At 43.4% G+C, this 26,172-nt stretch overlaps 1 protein-coding gene and 1 pseudogene across 3 annotated transcripts; both read left to right on the top strand.

The window, feature by feature from the left end:
• On the top strand, positions 1–24,424 carry syt14b (synaptotagmin XIVb). 3 transcript variants are annotated; one of them, XM_046291922.1, is made up of 13 exons: positions 1–132; positions 2,672–2,722; positions 6,660–6,806; positions 9,899–10,051; positions 10,158–10,411; positions 12,103–12,273; positions 15,370–15,543; positions 15,647–15,739; positions 18,117–18,294; positions 18,488–18,544; positions 22,752–22,867; positions 22,952–23,119; positions 23,675–24,424. In XM_046291922.1, the coding sequence occupies exons 1-13, from the start codon at positions 9–11 to the stop codon at positions 23,852–23,854; spliced, it is 1,866 nt and encodes a 621-aa protein (XP_046147878.1). In that variant the 5' UTR covers positions 1–8; the 3' UTR covers positions 23,855–24,424. The 3 variants fall into 3 exon arrangements, with proteins under 3 accessions (XP_046147878.1, XP_046147879.1, XP_046147880.1); XM_046291923.1 differs by having other exon boundaries at positions 22,952–23,805; XM_046291924.1 differs by lacking the exons at positions 15,370–15,543; positions 15,647–15,739.
• LOC123991909 lies at positions 9,670–9,848 on the top strand (annotated as a pseudogene).
• Positions 24,425–26,172: the final 1,748 nt, after the last annotated feature.

Here is a 26,172-nt window from a genome sequence, read left to right as displayed (position 1 = left end):
TACACTCAATGTGCGGTGCTGGTGAACAGCGTCAAACAATGCCCCCCTCCCTCAAACACAAGAATAACTTCTCCCGAGTTTTCACCCCCTCGCCTTGGACCAGTCCGAAACAGAACATCATGGCGATTGATGGTAAGTACACCGTTAACTTGCATGGGACATAGTTAGAATGCTTAGTGACAGTACCATTAATTCAGCAAGATAGATGTTAGTAATGATATAGATGCATATTGCGTTGTCCCGTCAGCTCGGGCTGTAGGCAGCCTACATAGCGAGACGGGATGCTGAAAATTAGACGCAAGAGGCAATAGGGATGTTGCAGTACCTTCACCGGATGCGCGCGAAGTGGTGTTGAAGTGGACAGCGACCAATAACATACATGTGACTCGGACATTACGTTGTCTTTGCTTAGTCGTATGCATGAGTGTATCTCTTGATAGACTACACAAATGCTTCCTTAGAAATAGGAGTAAGTGTTGAAGTTTATTATAGGATAATGGGATCAGAACTTTATGAGTGGTGCAGTCAGATCAATGCTGTCAATGGTAGCCTACCTGTCAGTTTGTCTTTTTAAAAATGTCTAGATTGAAAACTGCATGCCTGCTTCTGGGCAATACTGCATGTCATACACATTTATGGGGCTACTTGGTCACGTGTACTCACTAGCACGTTGGTTGGTTGCGATCCCATCTCAGCATTGGAAGTGCGGCAGTCACACCTGGCAAATGTGGTGCTGTGAGATGGAAGAGAGAGGAGAGATTGTCAGCTGTCAGTTGGTGAATGTGCTGGTCCTTAGCCAATGCTCGTCTATACTGTACTGGTCATTGGTGTAAATACACAAAATGTTTCTAAATTACTTAGGCTATTGCTTTTTTTGTAACCTATATCCATTTTTTGAGGCAGGCTTCAGCTCAACAGAAAATTGCGTTGAGAGCAAATAGGAAGCATTTTCTGCAAGCTACAGATATTGCATGAAGATAGAAAAGATTTGCCTATTTTCAAGTGCTTTTGGTTTTTACCTGACATTTTTGCTAGACGGCTGACTGCAAATATAGAAACGGAGAGCGATAGAAAAAGTAGTCACTACTGGTCATATAGGGCTACTGCCAAAGTAAAAACATAATTCATTTTGAAGCAGTAGCCTGTTTTGCACTCTTTGAGCAACCTCTTGTTTTTGTCCTCGGCAAAAAAATGTCAACACGGGGGAAGGGAAACTTTAACCAAGCTGTTAGTCAAGTGGCTTAGACTCACAAGACAGAGTAGTGTTGAGGTTGATTTGTGTGAAATGAGAGAGGTTGCCTCAGTGCCCTGACTGAGAGAGGTTGCCTCAGTGCCCTGACCGAGAGAGGTTGCCTCAGTGCCCTGACTGAGAGAGGTTGCCTCAGTGCCCTGACTGAGAGAGGTTGCCTCAGTGCCCTGACTGAGAGAGGTTGCCTCAGTGCCCTGACTGAGAGAGGTTGCCTCAGTGCCCTGACTGAGAGAGGTTGCCTCAGTGCCCTGACTGAGAGAGGTTGCCTCAGTGCCCTGACTGAGAGAGGTTGCCTCAGTGCCCTGACTGAGAGAGGTTGCCTCAGTGCCCTGACTGAGAGAGGTTGCCTCAGTGCCCTGACTGAGAGAGGTTGCCTCAGTGCCCTGATTGAGAGAGGTTGCCTCAGTGCCCTGACTGAGAGAGATAACCTCAGTGCCCTGACTGCCCTTGCTGCCTTATTGACCTCAGTGATGTAGTTCGATTTCCTCCTTCAATGTGAACTTCCCATGTGTGCTCTGTCTCTGTAAACTCACACTCCATAGGGAGTATAGTACACATTCAGTAGTGAGAGGGTCGTTTGAGGGTCAAGAGCCTGAGCTACTATGCGACTAAGAACTATAGTACACTCTCTCTGTAGCCACTCAGAAAAGTAATTCCTACATGACATAGTGCCAAGTATGTGTGTGTTGCATGAGTGCATGTGCCTACGTGTGTGTTTGTCTTTATTGTCCTATGAGTTTGTGAAGGTTGGGATACAGGGTTAAGAACATTGATCTATTTACAGTGCATTCAGAAAGTATTCACACCCCTGGACTTTTTACACATTTTGTTACATTACAGCCTTAATCTAAAATTGATTAAATAAAACATTTTCCCCATCAATCTACACACAATACCCCATAATGAAAAAGCAAAAACAGGTTGTTCAATTTTTTTGCAAATGTATTATTATTATTATTTTTTTTTAAATACCTTATTTACATAAGTATATACTTTATATAATGTAGCAAAATGTGGAAAAAGTCAAGGGGTCTGAATATTTCTGAATGCGCTGTATATAAGTATACTCTGTGTTCTCTATTCTATTTTGCTTCTCAACGTTTAAATTCAACGGTTTAATGGACAGACACGTTTTTGTTCGATTTTAAACCCTTATTCATGTGTGATTCCTCACAGATAAGGAATTGAACCCTTTAGTGAATTCCTCCAGTGAAAGAGCTTCTCATTATGTAATGGGACAGTGCCTTGATAAATCTAATTGAATGTACTTAAACACTTGATAACCCCATGAGATTAGTTGGCTCGAGTTAATTAGTGTGACATCTGCCTGCCTCAGTAGCCTGAGGAGGAGTTGACATAGGGGCCAGAGCAATTTCTTAACCCCTGACCCCTGACGCTCGTATCCCTTTACTTACCCCTTAGGTGGTGGTGGGAGGAGCTGTGGGGTGCATGAGCTCATCTGTGCCAGACGAGGTAAGATCAGGGGGGTTGCTCTGTTTGTCTGTCTGTACTCTACTGTACTCTATGCTTCCTTGACTGTTTGCTTGACTGTACTTGTATCCCCCTAAAAGCAGGGAGATGGCTCCATCAAAGCACTTGGCTATCTGTTTTACTTGTTTGTAACTTTCGAGTATAGAGTTGGCTACTCTATTGTTACACAATTCTAGAAGATTCTATATCTGTATGTGACAGTGGAGGCTGGTGGGAGGAGCTATAGGAGGACGGGCTCATTGTAATGGCTGAAATGGAACGGAGTCAAACGTGTTTTCCATATGTTTGGTACCGTTCCATAAATTCCATTCCAGCCATTACAATGAGCCTGTCCTCCTATAGCTCCTCCCACCAGCCTCCACTGGTGTGTGAATCAAGTTTTAGACCTCTTCTCCAGAGAAGGCAATAGTAGTCATTATTTATTTACCACAGAGGTTTTGTTTCGTATATGGGGGGCAACGTTTTCAGATGAACCAATTGCGTTTAAATATGCGTGCCCTACATTTCCTTAGTAACCTCAAACACGCATACAATGGCACCCTGATACTGGGTCCTGAAAAAGGATATTGCCATTGCTACCATGCTCAGCTAGTCGGGTGGCAGGTGGTCTAGCGGTTAGAGTGGTAGGCCAGTCCATGTGCCCTTGAGCAAAGCACTTAACCTTCATTTGCTCCAGGAGTGCTGGACTGCTATGACTGACCCTGTAAAACAACACATTTCGCTGCACTTATCTGGTGTATGTGACAATGAAACGTTTTTGTTTTATCTGAATGTAAACAGCGAATTATGCAAAGAGGAAATACTAGAATAAATATGGCAGTTTTCCTTTCATCAGTATTTCAATGTCATATCGTAGACTCTCTTTTTTTCATTCAAATTTTGTGGACAAACATGGTACACATTTGTCAGAGTAACTCGGCTGTTGACATATATTCCATTAGTGGAATGTCAAATGTTCATGGTCTTTTACTTTTAATTAGTATTTTTTTTTTTGTGTGAACAGAATATTGTGTCAGTTATCTGGAAAACAGATGTCGCCCTGAGGCTTGGGAGTTCAAGTTCACATACTGTACAGCAGAACGCGCTTGTTGTTTTCTTTCTCTGATGCTCGGTTCATAGATTGCCCTTGGGAAAACACAACACACACATACACAAACACATGCACGTACTGTACATACGCACACACAAACACATGCATGCACGCACACACACACCCCTACCCATTCACACACACACACACACACACACACACACACACACACACACACACACACACACACACACACACACACACACACACACACACACACACACACACACACACACACACACACACACACACACACACACACACACACACACACACACACACACACAGCTGCTTTGGAAACTCATCATACGAGCTCATCCCATCTGTCAGTATGAGATGAATAAGTCCAGTGTCCATGACTTCACTCACCATCAGCCTCTATTGCCTTATAACAGTAATCCTTAGTGAGTGCAGAGCAGGACAACAGCATCTCACTACGAGTGCTGATCTAGGATCAGCTCTCCCTGTCCATATAATCATATTCATTCATCTCTAAAAGGCATAACTGATCCTCTATCAGCACTCTGAGACTTTGTGAACACAGGCTCGGGTCATGTTAGCATGGGGCTAGCTAATGGCTAAAGGTCCACCAGCATCTGTCAATGAGAGAAGCATCCGGTTACTGCAGGTGTTTGAATTATTTAGGAGCAGTTGACATGCAAACAGCAGTAGCTTATGAAGTGTCACCACCGCACTCAGGTCAGGGACAGGGACATACGGCACAGGACAGTTAAGCCGGGCAATTGGACTTCAGGGTCACTTCAGGACCTAATTTGACTCAATTACTAGAATTGTCTTCAGTGAGAGAGGATAGGTACTGTAACGGTGTTGGGTGTTGAGAAGAATCAAGGAATTTTTGACCAAACACGAAAGATCACCTTATGGTCTCGAAGCGTTGTTTACAGCTTTTGGTTACGTTGGACTCAATATTAGGATCATAACCAATTTATTTGTTTTTTTTGTGTTAGACTCAATAATTGTATTGGATAACCGGATTACCACTAAGGGGAACAGCACACAACACTGGTGTTTTAACAGAATGGAATAATTCACCATAGCCTAGGCGTGAAGCAGTTGAGACACACACACAATCGAAAGCTGCTAGAATGGAGAAGGTGAGCTATGCATGTGGGTTATTGTTCTCTTATCTCTCCCTCTCTTTCACTCTTTCTGCTGAGCTTTGACTATCAGTCTATCCGTTTTGGGAGGAGGAGGAGACAGGAGAAGCCACTACTTCTTGTCTGTACTCAGGCTTCAGTGGTCTCTGCCTGTTGCCATGGTGAGAAGAAGAGATAGTCCACGAGAAGTAGTTCCTTCTAAACTCAGCCAGGGTTGGATGAATGGTGCACCGTTTCCTGTGGAGATGTAGTGTGAGCGAGAGCTGTGAAGGCCTTCACTCCTCAGGCAATAGACGTTTTCATATTGATGAACGTCCGCCCACGATACTCTGCCAATGACCCTTCAACGTTGCTGAATTATTCTCAGTGTTTCTGAATTGTTCTGTGGCAGTGAATGTGCATATCAGATCGAAATGGAGGCTCTCGTGGACTCTTGGTGTGTTTTCCGAGCTTTTCTGGCAGCTCTGTGTTATTTTTGTAATCGAACGCCCACTCATGCACCTGTGGCTATTCCATGGCCTGTATATCATCCATTAACTACCCTGTTTCCATAACGACAATTCTAACGACAACCCAAAAAGGAATGGGAAAGATAAGCACCATATCATTTTCAGATCTTATTTAGTGCTATACTCTTTCCATTCATTTGGGGTTGAAGCATTTAGATGGATCGACACAATTGATGGCGTGAGACGAGGATTTCCCTTGAAAGCTATTTGTGCCCTGTTTGTCCCGGTATCTGCTTAATCAGTGAAACTCAATGCCTCAGAGGTCTCTGTTAAAAATAACACATCGGCAAGAACAGTGGGAGGCTGCTTAGTAACATGAGGTATTGTTGGCCTGAATAAGTGTCTGCTGAGCCTTTGAAGTGAAAAATGAATCACGAACCGAACTGTACCGTAATGGGGAAGCTATTGGGTTTCTCAACTCGTTCATGAACTGAACTGTACCGTAATGGGGACGCTATCTGGTTTCTCAACTCATTCTCGAACTGAATTGTACCGTAATGGGGACGCTGTCGGGTTTCTCAACTCATTCACGAACTGAACTGTACTGTTATGGGGGAAGCTTTCGGGTTTCTCAACTCATTCACGAACTGAACTGTACTGTAATGGGGAAGCTATCGAGTTTCTCAACTCATTCACAATCTGAACTGTACTGTAATGGGGAAGCTATCGGGTTTCTCAAATCATTCACAAACTGAACTGTACCGTAATGGGGAAGCTATCGGGTTTCTCAAATCATTCACAAACTGAACTGTACTGTAATGGGAACTGAAGAACTGTATTGTAATGGGGACGGGTTTCTCAACTCATTCACGAACTGAACTGTATTGAAATAATGGGGATGAACTGTACTGTAATGGTTTTTCTCAACTCATTCACAAACTGAACTGTATTGTAACTGAACTGTATTGTAATGGGGACGCTATCGGGTTCCTCAACTCATTCACGAACTGAACTGTACTGTAATGTGGAAGCTATCGGGTTTCTCAACTCATTCACGAAATGAACTGTACCGTAATGGGGAAGCTATCGGGTTTCTCAACTCATTCACGTACTGAACTGTACCGTAATGGGGACGCTATCGGGTTTCTCAACTCATTCACTAGGGTGCATTCTCACACTGTCTCCTTCATTTGTCTCTGTTTGTCTTCTCCCCCGCTTCCTTTATGTCTATGTATGTTTGTCTCCCCTCTCTCTCTACTCAGTGTCTCCTGAGCTGCTAGGGGTCCTGTCCTCCATTGCAGCCTTCATGGGCCTGATGGCTCTCTTTTTTCTTTACCTCAGCAACAAGCTGTCTGTGGAGAGCACAAGCGACCTGTCATGTCTGGATGACTATAGGCCCGACCAGCAAGGTAAACACGTCAAGGTGTATAACATGCAAAGTGTGTAAACAGTTTGTTTATTGTTCAATGAGCCTGAGATAGTTTCTCGGACCAAGATTAAGCCTAGTTCTGAATTGAAAATAATATTCTCTACAGACATTTTAGCAAATTTATTAAAAAGAAAAAACAGAAATATCTTATTTCCCTAAGTATTAAGACCCTTTGCTATGAGACTCAAAATTGAGCTCAGGTGCATTCTGTTTACATTGATTATCATTGAGAGGTTTCTACAACTTGACTTAAATGACTTAAATGTAATGTAAATGTACAACTTGATTGGAGTCCACCAGTGGTAAATTCAATTGATTGGACATGATTTGGAATGGCACACACCTGTCTATATAAGGTCCCACAATTGACAGTGCATGTCAGAGCAAAAATGAATTGTCCGTAGAACTCCGAGACAGGATTGTGTCGAGGCACAGATCTGGGGAAGGGTACCAAAAATGTCTGCAGCATTGAAGATCCCCAACAACACAGTGGCCTCCATCATTCTTAAATGAAAGAAGTTTGGAACCACCAAGACTCTTCCTAGAACTGAGCAATTGGGGGAGAAGAGCCTCGGTCAAGAAGGTAACCAAGAACCCAATGGTCACTCTGACAGAGCTCTAGAGTTCCTCTGTGGAGATGGGAGAACCTTCCAGAAAGACAACCATCTCTGCAGAACTCCACCCATCAGTCTTTTATGGTAGAGTGGCCAGATGAAAGAACTCCACCAGAGTGGCCAGTTCGGAAGCCACTCCTCAGTAAAAGGCACATGACAGCCCACTTGGAGTTTGCCAAAAGGCACCTAAAGACTTGCAGACAATGAGAAACAAGATTCTCTGGTCTGATGAAACCAAGATTGAACTCTTTGGCCTGAATGCCAAGTGTCATATCTGGAGGAAACCTGACACCATCCCTACGGTGAAGCATGGTGGTGGTGGGGATGTTTTTCAGTGGCAGGGACTGGGAGACTAGTCAGGATCGACGCAAAGATGAACGGAGAAAAGTACAGAGAGATCATTGATGAAAACCTGCTCTAGAGCGCTCAGGACCTATAGTCACTGCCAAAGGTGCTTCAACAAAGTATTGAGTAAAGGGTCTGAATACTTATGTAAATGTGTTACGGCTGTCGTCGGAATGAGACCAAGGTGCAGCGTGGTAGGCGTACATTTTTTATTTATTTAAATGAAAAAACTCCAAAAACAAGATCCCACAACAGAAAGTGGATAAAAGGGCTGCCTAAATATTATCCCCAATCAGAGAAAATGAAAGATAGCCGGAGACAATCTGGACTGCAACTCGTCGCTGAAGACTCTGGACTGCGGACCGTCGTTGGACACTCCGGACTGCGGACCGTCGCTGGGGCTCCGGACTGGGGACCGTCGCTGGAGGCTTCGGACTGGGGACTGTTGCTAGAGTCTTCAGACTGGGGACCCGTCGCTGGAGGCTTCGGACTGGGGACCGTCGCTACAGGCTCCGGGCCATGGATCATCACTGGAGGCTTCGTGCCATGGATTATCACTGGAGGCTTCTCCACAGTGTGGAGAAGGACAACAGCCACAGCCATCAGCAAATCCAACCAACATGGCGTTCTTCCAGAGCTTCGGTCAGAATATACCATCGGTCAGCATCTCCTCCATCTTGGATTCAGTCAGCAGCAGAGTGGACGACCTAGCCAGCGCTGTCACTGATGCCACCTACAGCGTCAGTGACCAGCTGACCGAGCTCAGCGACCAGGTCATCAAGAAGGTGCAGACAGAGGAGGAGGAGGCTGCAGATAGGGCAGAGGGGGGCCAGGACAGCAAGGAAGGGAAGGCCCAGGAAGGGATGGCCGAGTCAGTGAGGAGCAAAATCAAGTGGCAGGCTTCAGAGGCCTGCTCAAGCCTAACAGACTACAGCTCCAAGCTTAACCAATCCAGTGACTATGGTTTGAAGAACAACCAATCGAGTAAAGTGACCGCAGAGGACTATCTTCCAGCCCACTTGGAATGGGTGTGGAAAGATGGAGGCTGGCGAGCTGTAAAACCAAGGGAGAGTTCTGCGGGGGACAAGGAACCAGAAGACAAAAGGAAGGAGGAGGAGAAGGAGAAGAGGAATGCGGAGAAGTAAGTCGCTCTGGATAAGAGCGTCTGCTAAATGACTTAAATGTAATGTAAATGTAGAAGAAGGAGGAGGAGAGGCTGAAACAGGTGGAGGAAAAGGAAAATAGCCATGGGGAGACCATCAAGGAAGAGCCTGAAGATATAGAAACCAGCTTGTCCCCTAAAGAGAACCACACTGCTTGTCAGAACAACGAGGGCCAGGAAGAGGACAAATCCAATGGGGTCCACCAGTGACGACCATAGCGATCCTCCACAGTCTCCTTGCCCTGAGGAAGAGTCGAGAGCATCCAAAAAGTAAAAGAAGGGGGAAGCTGAAGAGGAGGAGAACGAGGTGAGCCCCGAGGGAGACGGAGAGCAGAATGAGACTGAAGCCGCTGTATCTCCCGCTTCTGAGGGAAAGAAGAAAGAGCGTGAGGTGAAGAATAAGAAGGGGAAAGGGAAGAAAGAGAACAAGAACAAGAAGAAGAAGAAGAGAGGGGATAAAGGTGAGATCTCTCTGGATCTCTTCTTCTCTTCTACTCTTCATGTCTGTCTGTGACATTAATTAACTGAAGTCACGGGTTCTAAAACTGAAAACAAATCCTATTTTAACAGTCATGGATGGATCCAAATACATCTGTCTGTAGCTGTCATGTTTACACTTTCACGTCTTTCTCCTCACAGATTTAACTATTTCTCTCAAATGAGTGTTGTAGATGTGATATCGTGGACACAGAGGAATAGCTTACCAGTTAGAAATATGATACTTCTCTTCTCTGACGTTCAGCTAAGATCAAGTGTAGTATCCATTCTTATCAGTCTGCTATCTAATACATCCCCTAACTGGAGAACATGAAATACATTTGTGGAACAGGGTAAAAAAACTTCATTTTTTTTGCGAGGACACATCCTCTGTGGTCTGTGAGTGGAGATGTGTCTTATGTTGACTGATTGTGATGATGTACTATGATCTTGTGTGTGTATCTGTTTGTCCAGACCAGAGCTGCCCAGAACATGGCTCTGAGGACGATAGTGAGGAGGACAGACCAGGGAGACACTCTGAATCCTCAGCCCAGCACAGAGCCTCAGTCTGGGATAACAGACAGAAACACACCAGCCATCACAGCAGTGAAGCCTCCATTGGACAAAGTGGGAAACTCATTGATGTGACAACATACATGCATGCACACATACACACACATCCGAGATGTTTACTAAGTCACAGATGAATCGTATCCATCACTCTGTTCCACAGCCAACAATATCCAGTGGATGAGACGGGGCTCCCCCCTCAACGAGAACCAGCCTCCCCCGTATCAGGACGAGGATAGACCGGTCCGGGTGTCTCTCTCGCGGTCGGAGGTAGGGGGTCTGGAGGAGTCGAACCCTGACGGCAATGGTACACGGCGATCCAGCAAGGCCAGCGTTGACCAGGACACTGCGAGTTACCTCAACAAGGGCTATGATGAGGATGTACCTAGTGACAGCACTGCCGTCCTGGGACCAGAGGTGAGCTAGGACAAAGACACTCATGCACCAGACTGTTTGCATTTCCCATAGGACACTGTGTCATGCTAGCCGGGCATGCCGACACTACCTGAGCAAGCTCACTGGCGTAGCACAAACTCCACAAGGCGGGGGAATACACATGTCTCTCAAAAAGTATAGAATAGCTGGAAATTAGCTCAGGGATTCTTGAAAGTCGGGACAATCCTTGTCTGGCAGGGAAACTGTATTTTATTATGTTGCATTATTTGAGCTTAAAATGTACATTTAGGGGAATGTTATAAGGAAAATATTTTTGAAAGAATTTTCTAAATACTTTCGATATATACAGTATACACTACCGTTCAAAAGTTTGGGGTCACTTTGAAATGTCCATTAAAATGCCCATTAAAATAACCTCAAATTGATCAGAAATACAGTGTAGAATACAGTGTAGACAATGTTAATGTTGTTAATGACTATTGGCTTTCTAGGCAGAGTTGCAAAGAAAAAGCCATATCTCAGCCTGGCAAATAAAAATAAAAGATTAAGATGGGCAAAAGAACACAGACACCGGACAGAAGAACTCTACCTAGAAGGCCAGCATCCCGGATTCGCCTCTTCACTGTTGACGTTGAGACTGGTGTTTTACGGGTACTATTTAATGAAGCTGCCAGTTGAGGACTTTGAGGCGTCTGTTTCTCAAACTAGACACTCTAATGTACTTTGTCCTCTTGCTCAGTTGTGCACCGGGGCCTCCCACTCCTCTTTCTATTCTGGATAGGGCCAGTTTGCGCTGTTCTGTGAAGGGAGTAATACACAGCGTTGTATGAGATCTTCAGTTAATTGGCAGTTTCTTGCATGGAATAGCCTTAATTTCTCAGAACAAGAATAGACTGACGCGTTTCAGAAGAAAGCACTTTGTTTCTGGCCATTTTGAGCCTGTAATCGAACCCACAAATGCTGATGCTCCAGATACTCAACTAGTCTAAAGAAGGCAAGTTTGATTGCTTCTTTAATCAGAACAACAGTTTTCATCATATCATCATCACTTGCTGGTGAAATGCCTTTGATAGTGTCTGACGGAGTTGACAGAAATCCATATAGTTGCATTTTATGAGAAATAACATGGTGTGAAAGCTAATACTTTGATCTATCAAAATATGTATTTCACATTTAGTTAATATTAAGACAAATATGTGTAGAAGATTATCCTGTCTTTCCAGAATCGCTTAGCTTGCTTGTACCTTGTGGTTTTATGCATTAAAATGAATCTTATCATTCTCTCTCTCTCCCCTTCCCTCTCCCTCTCTCTCTCTCCCCCCCCTCTCTCTTCCCCCTCTCTCTCTCTCTCTTCCCCTCTCTCTCTCTCTCTCCCCTCTCTCTCTCTTCCCCCTCTCTCTCTCTCCCCTCTCTCTCTCTCCCCCTCTCTCTCTCTCCCCTCTGTCTCTCTCCCCCTCTCTCTCTCTCTCCCCCTCTCTCTCTTCCCCCTCTATCTCCCCCACTCTCTCTCTCCTCTCTTCTCTCCCCTCTCTCTCTCTCCTCGCCCCCCCCTCTCACAAGATGGTTCACCATCCCATCTGCCCTTCACCCAGTGCTCTAAGGGACTATATCTACTCTCACTCTGTGATGTCATAGATGACTAAAAGATTCATGCATTAAAATTCATATTTTCATTATCTCTCTCCCTCTCACCCCTTCCCCCTCACTCACAGGATGGTTCACCCTCCCAGCTTCCCGGTGGCTATGAGCCCGAGCCACTGGCTAAGTACGGCACGCTGGACGTGGCCTTCGAGTATGACTCGGGCAAGCAACACCTCGCCGTCACTGTCACTGCGGCAACCGACATCCCCGTGCTCAAACAGACAGGCAACATCGCGTGGCAGGTGAAAAACTTTACTGTTGTACTTGTCGTACTTGCTCTCACACGTAAACATATTCTCTCACTAGCACTTGCTACAAGCGTTTATTTTCCAAGAAAGCTTTACTTGCAATGATTGTGATATGTGATTGTACCTACTACCTTAGTTGCCAGCACTGACTGCAAGTCACCCTGGATGAGAGCATCTGCTTCAGCTTAAGTTACGGTGAATTATACAAAAAGAGAGATAATACATTAGAAGACATTATGAAGGCTCATGCATGCCTACAGCAAGCTATAAAGCATTCTACCAAACTCTCCTCCTGGAGATCTACCACCTGTAGGTTTTTACTCCAACCTTCATTTAGAACACCTTATTCTACTTGTTAGCCGTTCACCAAGACCTAACTAGCTGAATCAGGTATGTTAGGTGAGGTTTGGACTGGAAACCTGCAGGACAAAAACAGTTTTTTTTTTTTAAATGTTGTGAATTTATATTAAAAAACAAACAGATATACCTTATTTACATAAGTATTCAGACCTTTTGCTATGTGACTCAAAATTAAGCGAAGCTGCATCCTGTTTCCATTGATCATCCTTGATCTTTCTACAACTTGACTGGAGTTCACCTGAGGTAAATTCAATTGATTGGAAATTATTTGGAAAGGCACACACCTGTCTATATAAACGTCCCACGGTTCACAGTGCATGTCAGAGCAAAAACAAAGCCATGAGGTCAAAGGAATTGTCCGTAGAGCTCCGAGACAGGATTGTGTCGTGGTACAGATCTGGGGAAGGTGCCAAAAGATTTCTGCAGCATTGAAGGTCCCCAAGAACATAGTGGCCTTCAACATTCTTAAATGCAAGAAGTTTGGAACCACCAAGACTCTTCCTAGAGCTGGCTACCTGGCCAAACTGAGCAATCAGGGGAGAAGACAGAGCTCCAGTTTCTCTGTGGAGATGGGAGAACCTTCCAGAAGAACAACTATCTCTGCAGAACTCCACCAATCAGGCCTTTATGGTACAGTGGCCAGATGTAAATCACTCCTCAGTAAAAGGCACATGACAGCCCACTTGGAGTTTGCCAAAAGGCACCTAAAGACTCTCAGATGATGAGAAACAAGATTCTCTGGTCTGATGAAACCAAGATTGAACTCTTTGGCCTGAATGCCAAGTGTCATGTCTGGAGGAAACCTGGCACCATCCCTACGGTGAAGCATGGTGGTGGCAGCATCATGTTTTTCAGTGGCAGGGACTGGGAGACTAGTCAGGATCGAGGGAAAGATGAACGGAGCAAAGTACAGAGATCCTTGATGAAAACCTGCTCCAGAACACTGTTGTGTCTGTGACTATCATTAATGTGAAGACTGTTATTTTATCAAATCAATTCTCTATGTGTAGTTATTATTATTATTATTATGTGATTTAAAGTACTCATGTATACTTTAATTAACTAAGAAGTCGGGGCACCATGGGAAAATGTTTGTAGTGTCTCTATTTCCCGAATCGACTCTTAAGATATTTTCATAACAAAACAGTCGCTTATTAATGAATTGTACCTCATCAGTTCTCATTACTGAACGTTGCAAACCCTTGGATATCTGCACGAATCCTAGCATAAATTATGAATCAGCGATATACAAATTGGCTTAATTATTTATTTACTAACTAACTAATCAAATCACAGAAAAACATGAAAACACACACAATTAGTTCATACGTGGGGTACTGCATGATACAAAGAAAAAGTCCCTAGCGGACAAAACCGATATGACGGCTTGGTAGACAAAGGAAAGGGGTGTGGACCACTCAAGAGCATGAAACTCATAGCTGATAACTACACTCATAGAAATTGCTAATACTTTACATGAACACCACTCATTGGAAAAATTTGGAAGCAATTTACATATTTACGAGCGTATGTCTTGTCTCTTTCTGTGGTCGCCGGTCCATCTGCTGGAGAGAGTTGACAGAAAAGTCTCTGGTTGTGTTCCCCAGAACTCGGTCTGTCGTAGTTGTTATAATGGATACTTCAGAGTTCCATTCGGAAATCTTCTTTGAATCAGATGCATTTACCAGACTAAAGTATTTAAACAGCTGCATTCTGAATAATTATTCTTTAGTTTGTAGTTTGCGTGGTCTACTGTGAATTGTGCCACAGGGGCTTTTATTCTTGAGTAGAAAAGGGCCGTCTCATCATGTTTGTGCCCACCTGGGCATGGCTACTGACTGTGCATAAGTTCCCATAAAACAACCAATTGTCATTTAGAAGACTTTATCACATTATCTTTCCAAAAGTATTATTTTACTTATTCATCCATCTTATACAACATTCAGAAGTAAACCTGACAGGGGGCCACAATATACACCCAAAAGACCACATCGTGACAGCACTCAGGACCTCAGACTGGGGTGAAGGTTCACCTTCCAACAGGACAACGACCCTAAGCACACAGCCAAGACAACGCAGGAGTGGCTTCGGGGACAAGTCTCTGAATGTCCTTGAGTGGCCCAGCCATAGACCGGATTTGAACCCGATCGAACATCTCTGGAGTAACCTGAAAATAGCTGTGCAGCAACGCTTCCCATCCAACCTGACAGAGCTTGAGAGGATCTGCAGTAAAGAATGGGAGAAACTCCCCGAATACAGGTGTGCCAAGCTTGTAGCGTCATACCCAAGACTGTAATAATAATAATAATAATAATAATAATAATATGCCATTTAGCAGACGCTTTTATCCAAAGCGACTTACAGTCATGTGTGCATACATTCTACGTATGGGTGGTCCCGGGGATCGAACCCACTACCCTGGCGTTACAAGTGCCATGCTCTACCAACTGAGCTACACAGGACCACCACTGTAATTGCTGCCAAAGTTGCTTCAACAAAGTACTGAGGAAAGGGTCTAAATACTTATGTAAATGTGATATTTAAGTTATTTTTATTTTTATACATTTGCAAACATTTCTAAAAACCTGTTTTTGCTTTGTCATTATGAGGTATTGTGTGTAGATTGATGAGGGGGAAATAACAATGGAATCTATTTTAGAATACGGCAATAACCTAACAATGTGTAAAAAGTCAAGGGGTCTGAATACTTTCCGAATGCACTGTATGTAGGTACACCTGGTTTTACTGCCCACTAAGAAGCAGCGGGCCAAGACGGGGGTGCAGAGGGGGCCGTGCCCAGTGTTCACAGAGACCTTCCGCTTCTCCCGGGTGGAGCAGGAGGCACTGGCGGACCACGCCGTCCGGTTCCGCCTCTACAGCGTCAGGAGGATGAAGAAGGAGAAGGTTTGGGGGGAAAAACAAGCATGTATGCAATAATTCTTGTAAGTCACTTTGGATAAAAGCATCTGCTAAACGGCATATATTATTATATTATTATTTATGTTAGGTGTTGGGCGAGAAGGTTTTCTATTTGACTAAACTCAACCTGCAGGGCAAGATGGCGCTGCCCGTTACACTGGAGCCTGGCACTGCACTAATGGTGAGTGACTGCGAAGATAGGGGTAAAAAGGGGTGTGTGTATGTTTGTTTTACTATACTTGTGAGGACTAGAAAAGAGATTTCGGACAAGTGAGGGCATTTGGCCGGTCCTAAAAAGGAAAAGGATTAGGTTTAGGAGTTAAGGTTAGGTTTAGGGAAAATGGGATTTTGAATGGGCATCAATTGTTGGTCCCCAATATAGTGTAGCAATACACAACTGTGTGTCTGTGTATGTGGTAGGGGTCTGTTTGTGCAATTTATTGCCAAGAAGAAGTAACCTGATTTGTATGATGTCCACTTGTATTTTTCCTATTTTGTTGCCTTACAACCTGGAATTAAAATAGATTTGTGGGGGGGGTTTGGATCATTTGATTTACACAACATGCTTACCACTTAGAGGATGAAAAATCATTTTTATTGTAAAACAAACAAGAAACCTTGAGTGTGCATAACTATTCACCCCCCCCCCCCCCCCCCCCCCAAAGTCAATACTTTGTAGAGCCACCTTTTGCAGCAATTACAGCTACAAGTCTCTTGGGGTATGTCTCTATAAGCTCGGCACATCTAACCACTGACATTTCTGCCCATTCTTCAAGGCAAAACTGCTCCAGCTCCTTCAAGTTGGATGGGTTCTCAATTGGATTTAGGTCTGGGCTTTGACTTGGCCATTCCAAGACATTTAAATGTTTCAACCTTAAACCACCCGAGTGTTGCTTTAGCAGTATTCATAGGGTCATTGTCCTGCTGGAAGGTGAACCTCCGTCCCAGTCTCAAATCCCTGGAAGACTGAAACAGGTTTCCCTCAAGAATTTCCCTGTGTTTAGCACCATCCATCATTCCTTCAATTCTGACCAGTCTCCCAGTCCCTGCTGATGAAAAACATCCCCACAGCATGATGCTGCCACTACCATGCTTCACTGTGGGAATGATGAGAGGTGTTGGGTTTGCACTAGACATAGCATTTTCCATGATGGCCAAGAAACTCCATTTTAGTCTCATCTGACCAGAGTACCTTCCATATGTTTGGGGAGTCTCTCCCACATGCCTTTTGGCACATATTTCCTTATTTTTTCCCGTTAAGACCAGCTCTGTGGAGTGTACGGTTTAACGTGGTCCTATGAACAGATACTCCAATCTCTGCTGTGGAGCTTTGCAGCTCCTTCAGGGTTATCTTTGGTCTCTTTGTTGCCTCTCTGATTAATGCCCTCCTTGCCTGGTCCATGATTTTTGGTGGTTGGCTCTCTCTTGGCAGGTTTGTTGTTTTGCCATATTCTTTCCATTTTTTAATAAGGATAAGGATAAGGATAATAAGGATGTTCAAAGTTTCTGATATTTTTTTATAACCCAACCCTGATCTGTACTTCACAACTTTATCCCTGACCTGTTTGGAGAGCTCATTGGTCTTCATGGTTTCACTTGCTTGGTGGTGCCCCTTGCTTAGTGGTGTTGCAGACTCTGGGGCATTTCAGAACAGGTGTGTGTGTGATATATATATATATATATATGCACACACATACATACACTGAGATCATGTGACACTTAGATTGTACACAGGTGGACATTATTTAACAAAGGGGCTGAATACATATGTTCACCACTTTTCCGTTTTTGAAACAAGTTATTTTTTTCACTTCACCAATTTGTACTATTTTGTGTATGTCCATGACATGAAATCCAAATAAAAATCTATTTAAATTACATGTTGTAATGCAACAAAATAGGAAAAACACCAAGGGGGATGAATCCTTTTGCAAGGCACTGTTTAATGGTACAGTAACTCGTAGACTAACCTCGTCCCCAGCTTCCAATTGCTGGCGCATTTCTCTCCACCCTATGGTAAAATGTGTAGAATTGCATGAAATTAGCTATAAAACTGCACATTTTTGCCCCATGGCAAGTAGAGTAGAATTGCATGAAATTAGTAATAAAATGACTAAATCTTCTCTTCACTCCATAGCAAAATGTGTAGAATTGCAGCAAATTATCTCTAAAACTTTTCTCTCTCCTCTGTCAAGAGAGAGGCTGCTAAAATGTTTTGCTCACTTGGCTAAGGCCAGCTCTGACTGCATGTGTGGGTATGGATGTGGGTACACTGACCGGCGAGCCACTGCGGCTTCTCATGATGAGTTTCGATAGTTTGCTCCCACCCATCAAAGTTGCCCATCTACACTCAAAGGTGATGGACTGAGAGATCAGCCAATTAAAACCAGCGGTTGTTTTGTGCTCTCCTGTGGCGCTTGAAAACCAGACGAGAGAGCCGGCTGCTTTAGACAAAGCATAGTCTCACCCAATCCAAGCCATTCAGTTGCATTGTACTAATTCCTACCTGCCTCTAACTCTGCATGTGGTGTTGTCCATCCTCTCCTTTCTCCCTACAGGGCTGTGGGTCGTTGGTGAGTGTGTCCCGTAGTGCAGGGGCTCTATCCTACCGTTCCACCAGGGACTCCTCCCCAGAAATTCTACTGGGCCTCATCTACAACGCCACCACTGGTAGGCTCTCTGCAGAGGTCATCCAGGGCAGCCACTTCAAAAACACAGCCTCAGACAAACCTCCCAGTGAGTGGACAAATAACACATCTATTTTCCTGTTGTGTCTGTGATAATGTTTTGGAGTAGTTGGGTAGATTAGCATTCAAATCCATAGAACTGAATACTTGTTCTTATACCTATTTTTGTGTCTACCAGCTATTTACTTCAGTCGTCATACGGTCTTCTCTCTTCTTTCCTCCCTCTGTGTGGTGTCCCCCAGGTGGTCTGTTCTGTTGTATGAAACGGTTCATCGGGGGACAACTTTACATCATGAGAGGTGAGCCCACTGTTATCAATCCATGTACCTCTATCTATGCCAGAGTCACTGTCTGTTCCTCTCTGGGTCTACTGATAATGTTGGGAAAGGGGGATACCTAGTCAGTTGTACAGCTGAAATGTGTCTTTCGTATTTAACCCAATCCCTCTACATATTGTATCGTGAAAAAGAACTCCCAAAAAATGGCTGGTGTCAAAAAGCAATTCGTATTCTATTGTGGGTCAACACAATTTATTTTACTAGGTTAGTCTCGTTGAGATTAACAATCACTTTTACAAGAGACCTGGCCAAAATAGCATTTAACATAAAACAACGCAATACAGTTTAAAAACATGAATTTACACATTGAACAGCAAGATGTATTGGGAAAGCGTGGTGCGACTAGGGGTCAAAACAACCCCTCCCCCTCACACACACTTTATTTTCCATTGTAGTGTTTAACCTAGCTTTAAACCCATTTAAAGGGACGGGCTCCTGTTATTCCACGACCCTTTGAAGCTCGTTCCAGGTCAAAGAGGCAGAGAACTGGAAAGCTTTTTACCATATAGCTCTGTACGGCCTTAGGCACAATCAACAAAACACAGTCCGGTGAGCGCAGGCAATAGTTTGTCTGCCGGACAATGTAGCTACATAGCACAAGTAAAATGGTAGCTGGCTATCTATAGATAGATAGATCTATATATCTATATATATCTAGATATATCTAGATATATATAGATATATCTAGATATATCTATAGATAGATAGATAGCCATCCATTTTATAGTGCTAGATCTATAGATCAATGAGCTTGATGCATTGATAAGCTCCTTTCCTGAGGACGGCTCACCTCTCACAGTTCTGGGCGACTTTAACCTCCCCACATCTACCTTTGACTCATTCCTCTCTGCCTCCTTCTTTCCATCTCCTCTCCTCTTCTGACCTCACCCTCTCATAGATTCCCCCCTACTCACAAGGCAGGCAATTTGCTAAGTCGACTCATCTTTACTAGATGCTGTTCTTCCACTAACCTCATTGCAACTCCCCTCCAAGTCTCCGACCACTACCTTGTATCCTTTTCCCTCTCGATCTCATCCAACACTTCCCACACTGCCCCTATAGATGGTATCTCCCAACCTTAGATAGATATAGATAGATATATCTTCCATCCTATCATCTCTTCCCTCTGCTCAAACCTTCTCCAACCTATCTCCTGATTCTGCCTCCTCAACACTCTATCCTCCCTTTCTGCATCCTTTGACTCTCTGTCCCCTATCTTCCAGGCCGGCTCGGTCCTCCCCTCCCGCTCCGTCTATAGATAGATATAGATAGATCTATAGATAGATCTATAGATAGATCTAGATAGATATAGATCTATAGATAGATCTATGGAGATAATCTAGGACCTAGCATCCTTTTGCTCCCTCCTCTCTACATTTTCCTCCTCTGTCTCTGCTGCTAAAACCACTTTCTACCACTAAATTTCAAGCATCTGCCTCTAACCCTAGGAAGCTCTTTGCCACCTTCTCCTCTCTCCTGAATCCTCCTCCCCCTACCCCCTCCCCCTCTCTGCAGATGACTTCGATCAACCATTTTGAAAAGAAGGTCTATACATCCGATCCTAGATTTGCTAAGTCAAACGACACTGCTGGTTCTGCTCATACTGCCCTACCCTGTGCTCTGACCTCTATCTCCCCTCTCTCCAGATGAAATCTCGCGATCTTGTAGACGGCCGATATAACCTGCCCGATAGACCCTATCCCCTCCTCTCTTCTCCAGACCATTTCCGGAGACCTTCTCCCTACCTCACCTCGCTATCAACTTATCCCTGACCGCTGGCTACGTCCCTTCCGTCTAAGAGAGCGAGATTGCACCTTCTGAAAAAACCTAGATATCCCTCCGATGTTAACAACTAGAGACCAGTATCCCTTCTTTCTTTTCTCTCCAAAACTCTTGAACGTGCCGTCCTTGGTCAGCTAGAATGACCTTCTTGATATAAATCAGATCAGGTTTCATATAGACTGCTCTAGATCAGAGGCGATCTATAGATAGATAACTCTCTCTCCTCTGCTCTCATCCTTCTAGACCTATCGGCTGCCTTCGATACTGTGAACCATCAGATCCTCCTCTCCACCCTCTCCGAGTTGGGCATCTATCTATACGCTTGGATTGATCTATGATAGGTCGATCTATCTATCTAGGTGGCGTGGCGAGAATCTGTCTCCTCACCACGCGCTCTCACCACTGGTGTCCCCCAGGGCTCTGTTCTAGGCCCTCTCTATTCTATAGACACCAAGTCACTATCTGTCATAACCTCACATGGTCTCTCCTATCATTGCTATGCAGACGACACACAATTAATCTTCTCCTTTCCCCTTCTGATGACCAGGTGGCTATAGATCTCTGCATGTCTGGCAGACATATCAGTGTGGATGACTGATCACCACCTCAAGCTGAACTATCAAGACGGAGCTGCTCTTCTCCCGGGGAAGGACTGCTATCCATGATCTCGCCATCACGGTTGACAACTCCATTGTGTCCTCTCCCAGAGTGCTAAGAACCTTGGTGTGATCCTGGACAACACCCTGATCGTTCTCAACTAACATCAATGGCTTCCTGTAGGTTCATGCTCTATAACATCTATCTATAGATCTATCAGGATAGATCTATCTAATCCAGGCACTTGTCATCTCCCGTCTGGATTATGCTATAGATCTTGGCTGGGCTCCCTATCTATGCCATTAAATCTATCTCATCCAGAACGAGCCCGTCTAGTGTTCAACCTTCCCAAGTTCTATCTATCCCCGCTATCCGATCTCTCCACTGGCTTCCAGTTGAAGCTATCCGCTACAAGACCATGGTGCTATGCTATATAGGAGCTGTGAGGGGAACGGATCAGTACCTCCAGGCTCTGATCAGGCCCTACACCCAAATAAGGGCACTGCTTCATCCACCTCTGGCCTGCTCTATCCCTACCACTGAGAAGTCAGTTCTAGATAGCCCAGTCAAAATCTATAGATCTATGGCTATCTAATGGTGGAACAAACTTCTCATCTATCTACAGAGTCAATCACCACCTTCCGGAGACACCTGAAACCCCACCTCTTCTATACTAGGATAGATAAAGTAATCTTCTATCTATAAAATATTTAGATGCATCTATAAAGTCTATTCCACTGGATCTATAAGATCTATCTATCTATCTATGATAAGATCTATCTAAATGACTATAAATCTATCTATCTATCTATAGATCTATCTATCTATCTATAGATCTATCTATCTATCTATAGATCTATCTATCTATCTATAGATCTATCTATAGATCTATATATATAGATAGATCGATAGATAGATATATCTATCTATATAGATAGATCTATAGATAGATATATCTATCTATATAGATAGATAGATCTATAGATAGATATATCTATCTATATAGATAGATCTATAGATAGATATATCTATCTATATAGATATATCTATATCTAGATATATCTATCTATATAGATATATCTATAGATAGATATATCTATCTATCTATAGATAGATCTAGATCTAGATAGATATATCTATCTATATAGATAGATCTATAGATATAGATATATCTATCTATATCTATCTATATATCTATCTATATATCTATCTAGATAGATATAGATATATCTATATAGATAGATCTATCTATATATATATCTATATCTATCTATAGATATATCTATATCTATCTATATATATATATATATAGATATATATATATATAGATATATATCTCTATATATCTATCTCTCTCTATATCTATATCTCTCTATATCTATCTCTCTCTATATCTATCTATATCTATATATCTATATCTATCTATCTATATCTATCTATCTATCTATATCTATCTATCTATATCTATCTATATCTATATCTATATCTATATCTACCAATGATTCAATCTCAGAAGAGCTAAGGAGATCCAGCCCACTCTCACAGAGCGTACAGTGATGAGTGAGGGCTTTGGAGTTGGTATAACAAACTTCAGCGCCCCATGGTACACAGTCCAGCATATGTACTGATTCCACAGGGGCATACAAATACAAGATATCACCAGAATCACTTACAGGCACGAAACAATGGAATTTATACATGATTTGAAGATCTTCTTCTGCAATACGCCATTTTGTATTATTCTCCACTAGATGGCAGCCTCTCACCATCTTCCTCCTCCCTTCCCCAGACACCTACGTGAAGCTGACCATGCTCGACTCCAAGGGCAAGGAGATGTCCAAGTGCAAGACGTCAGTTTGCCGCGGCCAGCCCAACCCCACTTACAAGGAGACCTTTGTCTTCCAGGTGAGGGAGGGAAGAGACATTAAATAATACATTTTGCATACATGGACCCTGTTTTTACAACCCACCCCATCTCTCGCCTTCCAGGTGGCCCTCTTCCAGCTGTCCGAGGTCTCCCTGGTGGTGTCCGTGTACAGCCGGAGGAGCAGCATGAAGGCCAGGGAGAGGGTGGGCTGGGTGTCCCTGGGGCTCAACAGCACCGGAGAGGAGCAGCAGGCCCACTGGAGCCAGATGAAGGAGGCCGGGGGACAGCAGGTGTGCAACTGGCACGCGCTCTTGGAATCTTGAACAGGTCTTAATGAGAATCACAAGATTTCATCTCGGTGACACAGGAGGAGAAATACAGAGCCAGAGGAAGATTATAGGGTGTCTTGATCTCGGTGTTAAAAGGGGATTGGTTCCTTGACCTTCCGTCAGAGATGCAGACGAGGAACCATCTACCACTGGATTGCGATGTGTGTGAGGGTGCAGCGCTATGAGAGGCACGTGGATTCCACAGAGGGTCGCTGTTCATTAAGTGCTGCTTTAAATACCCTTTAATATGTAAAAGAGCCACTTGACCTGAGAAAGACTGACTGGTTCTAAGCAATGACTTCCTGCTCCTGTCATGGTCAATGGGGACTGTCAGACTGATCTTTTAATACAACAGCTGATAGACCTCAGTTATGAACTGGTCCTGAAATAGACAAAACTGCTACTGAAATGAACACAGCGGGTCCTGATCCAGTCTCTTGATTGATGCCAATTTTGTGTAATTCATTTCCCATATTCTGGTCCATAATAATATTTTTTGCATGTAATTGTTTACAGAAGATGATCAAAATACGACCATCTCGTACAATGGACCATTTTCATCCTGAACCGAGGACCAAAGAGTGTGTGGAAGAACAACGACCAAAACAAGCCAGCCCCCTCACATTCTTCTGGAGTTGTCCTGGCCATAGAAATAGAATTACAAGAAGGGGAAAAGCCCCACTGCAATTTAAATGATACAATCATGGATTCACTCAATATGGCCGAAATGTTAATTCTATTTCTAATGGTACCGACTTCTAATAACACCAGCATCAGTCATTTCTCAACTAACGCTCACAGCCATTGGTAACAGGTATGATGCTACCATGACTGTTAAAGCCAGCTGGGCCTGTAACAACTATGCTAACGAGCTATGCTTAATTTTTTACACTTTGTGACATTATGCAACATACATTTGACTGATTTTTTATTTTGGGGGTTTCTTTCGACAGCCATTTCATCTCCCGTTGTAATAGCGTGTATTATCTTGTGTGCATGTGTTCAAGACCACAAAATACAAAAGTACATCTTCAGAATCACATTTAGCATCATTTGAGAATTTTTGTGGCTCACTGAATCAGACAACTCTGTAACCAACACCATCCTTATAAAAGACCCATCACCTTTCGTGTATTGCATATTCGAAGCTACAGTGCCTTCAGAAAGTTCACACCCCTCGACTTGTTCCACATTTTGTTGTTAAAGCCTGAATAGTAAATAGATTTTTTTTGTCACTGGCCTACACACAATACCCCATGTCAGTGGAAATTGTAAAATAAAAATAAATAAAAATTGAAAAATGACTGAAATATCTTGAGTCAATAAGTATTCATTCCCTTTATGGCAAGCCTAAACATGTTCAGGAGTAAATTTGTGCTTAACAAGTCACATAAGTTGCATGTACTCTGTGTGCAATAATAGTGTAACATATTTTTTGAATGACCACCTCATCTCTGTACCCCACACATACAAGTATATGTAAGATCCCTTGCAAAGAAGGGCACCTTTTGGTAGATGGGTAAAAAAAAACAATATTTGAATATCCCTCTGATCATGGTGAAGTTATGAATTACACTTTGGATGGTGTATCAATACACCCAGTCACTAAAGACACAGGCGTCCTTCCTAATTCAGTTGCCTGAGAGGAAGGAAACAGCGCAGGGATTTCACAATGAGGCCAATGGTGACTTTAAAACAGTTACAGAGTTGAATGGCTGTGATAGGAGAAAACTGAGGATGGATCAACAACATTGTAAAAAAAAAAAAAAATTGTAGTTACTCCACAATACGAACTTAAATGACAGAGTGAAAAGAAGAAAGCCTGTACATATTACAAATATTCAAAAACATGCATCCTGTTTGCAACAAGGCACTAAAGTAATACTGCAACAAAAAAATCCAAAGCAATTCACTTTTTGTCCTGAATACAAAGCGTTAGGTTTGGGGAAAATCACTTTACTGAGTACCACTCTCCATATTTTCAAGCTCAATGGTGGCTGCATCATGTTATGGGTATGCTTGTAATCAATAAGGCCCGGGGAGGTTTCCAGGATAAAAACTAAACGGAATGGAACGAAGCACAGGCAAAATCCTAGAGGAAAACCTGGTTCAGTCTGCTTCACCATTCTGCAGGACAATAACATAAAACACAAAGCCAAATCTACACTGGAGTTGCTTACCAAGAAGGCGGTGAATGTCCCTGAGTGGCCAAGTTACAGTTTTGAATCTACTTGAAAATCTATGACAAGATCTGCAATTGGTTGTCTGGAAATGGTCAATAACCAATGTGACAGAGCTTGAAGACTTTTTAAAAGAATAATGGGGTAAACGTTGCACAATCCTGGTGTGAAAAGCTCTTAAGAGATTTACCCAGAAAGACTCCGCTGTAATCGCTACCAAAGGTTCTTCTACAAAGTATTGACTCGGGTGTGAATACTTATGTAAATGAGATATTTCTGTATTTCATTTTCAATAAAATGTACAAAAATGTCAAAATACATGTTTTCACTTTGTCATTATGGGGGTATTGTGTGTAGGTGGGCGAGAAAATATATATTTAATTCATCCACACTACAGTATGCTCTTCCATAGAAAGTCGTTATATTTCTATGTAGAGAATCACTGGTGAAACAGAGCATTATGGGTACTGACGTTATGCTACAAAGGGTGTACAGTATGACAAGCAGGATTCCACAGAGTGTGTCATGCTGACTCTGAAGCAGGCCTGGAACACAGGGTCTATTTCACATTTCACTGTGAAACATGTTTGATGGCTGCCACAGAGAAGCAGAAGTGAACACTAGAGTCTCGTACTAGCACCTTTACTCGGCTTTACTGTTACAAGAACTCCCTCCTCCCTCGCTCTCCTGGCTGGAGATGAGGGGAGGAGTCTCTCATCTCTCCCTCTTGTGATGTTAGTGGCTCAGTGTTTAGTTCAGGCTTGCTGCCCGACGCCCAACACCCATTGGGTCAGGGTTTCTACCGTGTGCAGCCACACCTCCCAGCATGGAGTC

The sequence above is a fragment of the Oncorhynchus gorbuscha genome, linkage group LG12 (genome assembly GCF_021184085.1).
Source record: "Oncorhynchus gorbuscha isolate QuinsamMale2020 ecotype Even-year linkage group LG12, OgorEven_v1.0, whole genome shotgun sequence".
In the NCBI taxonomy this organism is placed as follows: Eukaryota; Metazoa; Chordata; class Actinopteri; order Salmoniformes; family Salmonidae; genus Oncorhynchus; species Oncorhynchus gorbuscha.
Note: the sequence above shows the minus strand (reverse complement) of the source record. Positions and strands in the feature narration are given on the sequence as shown.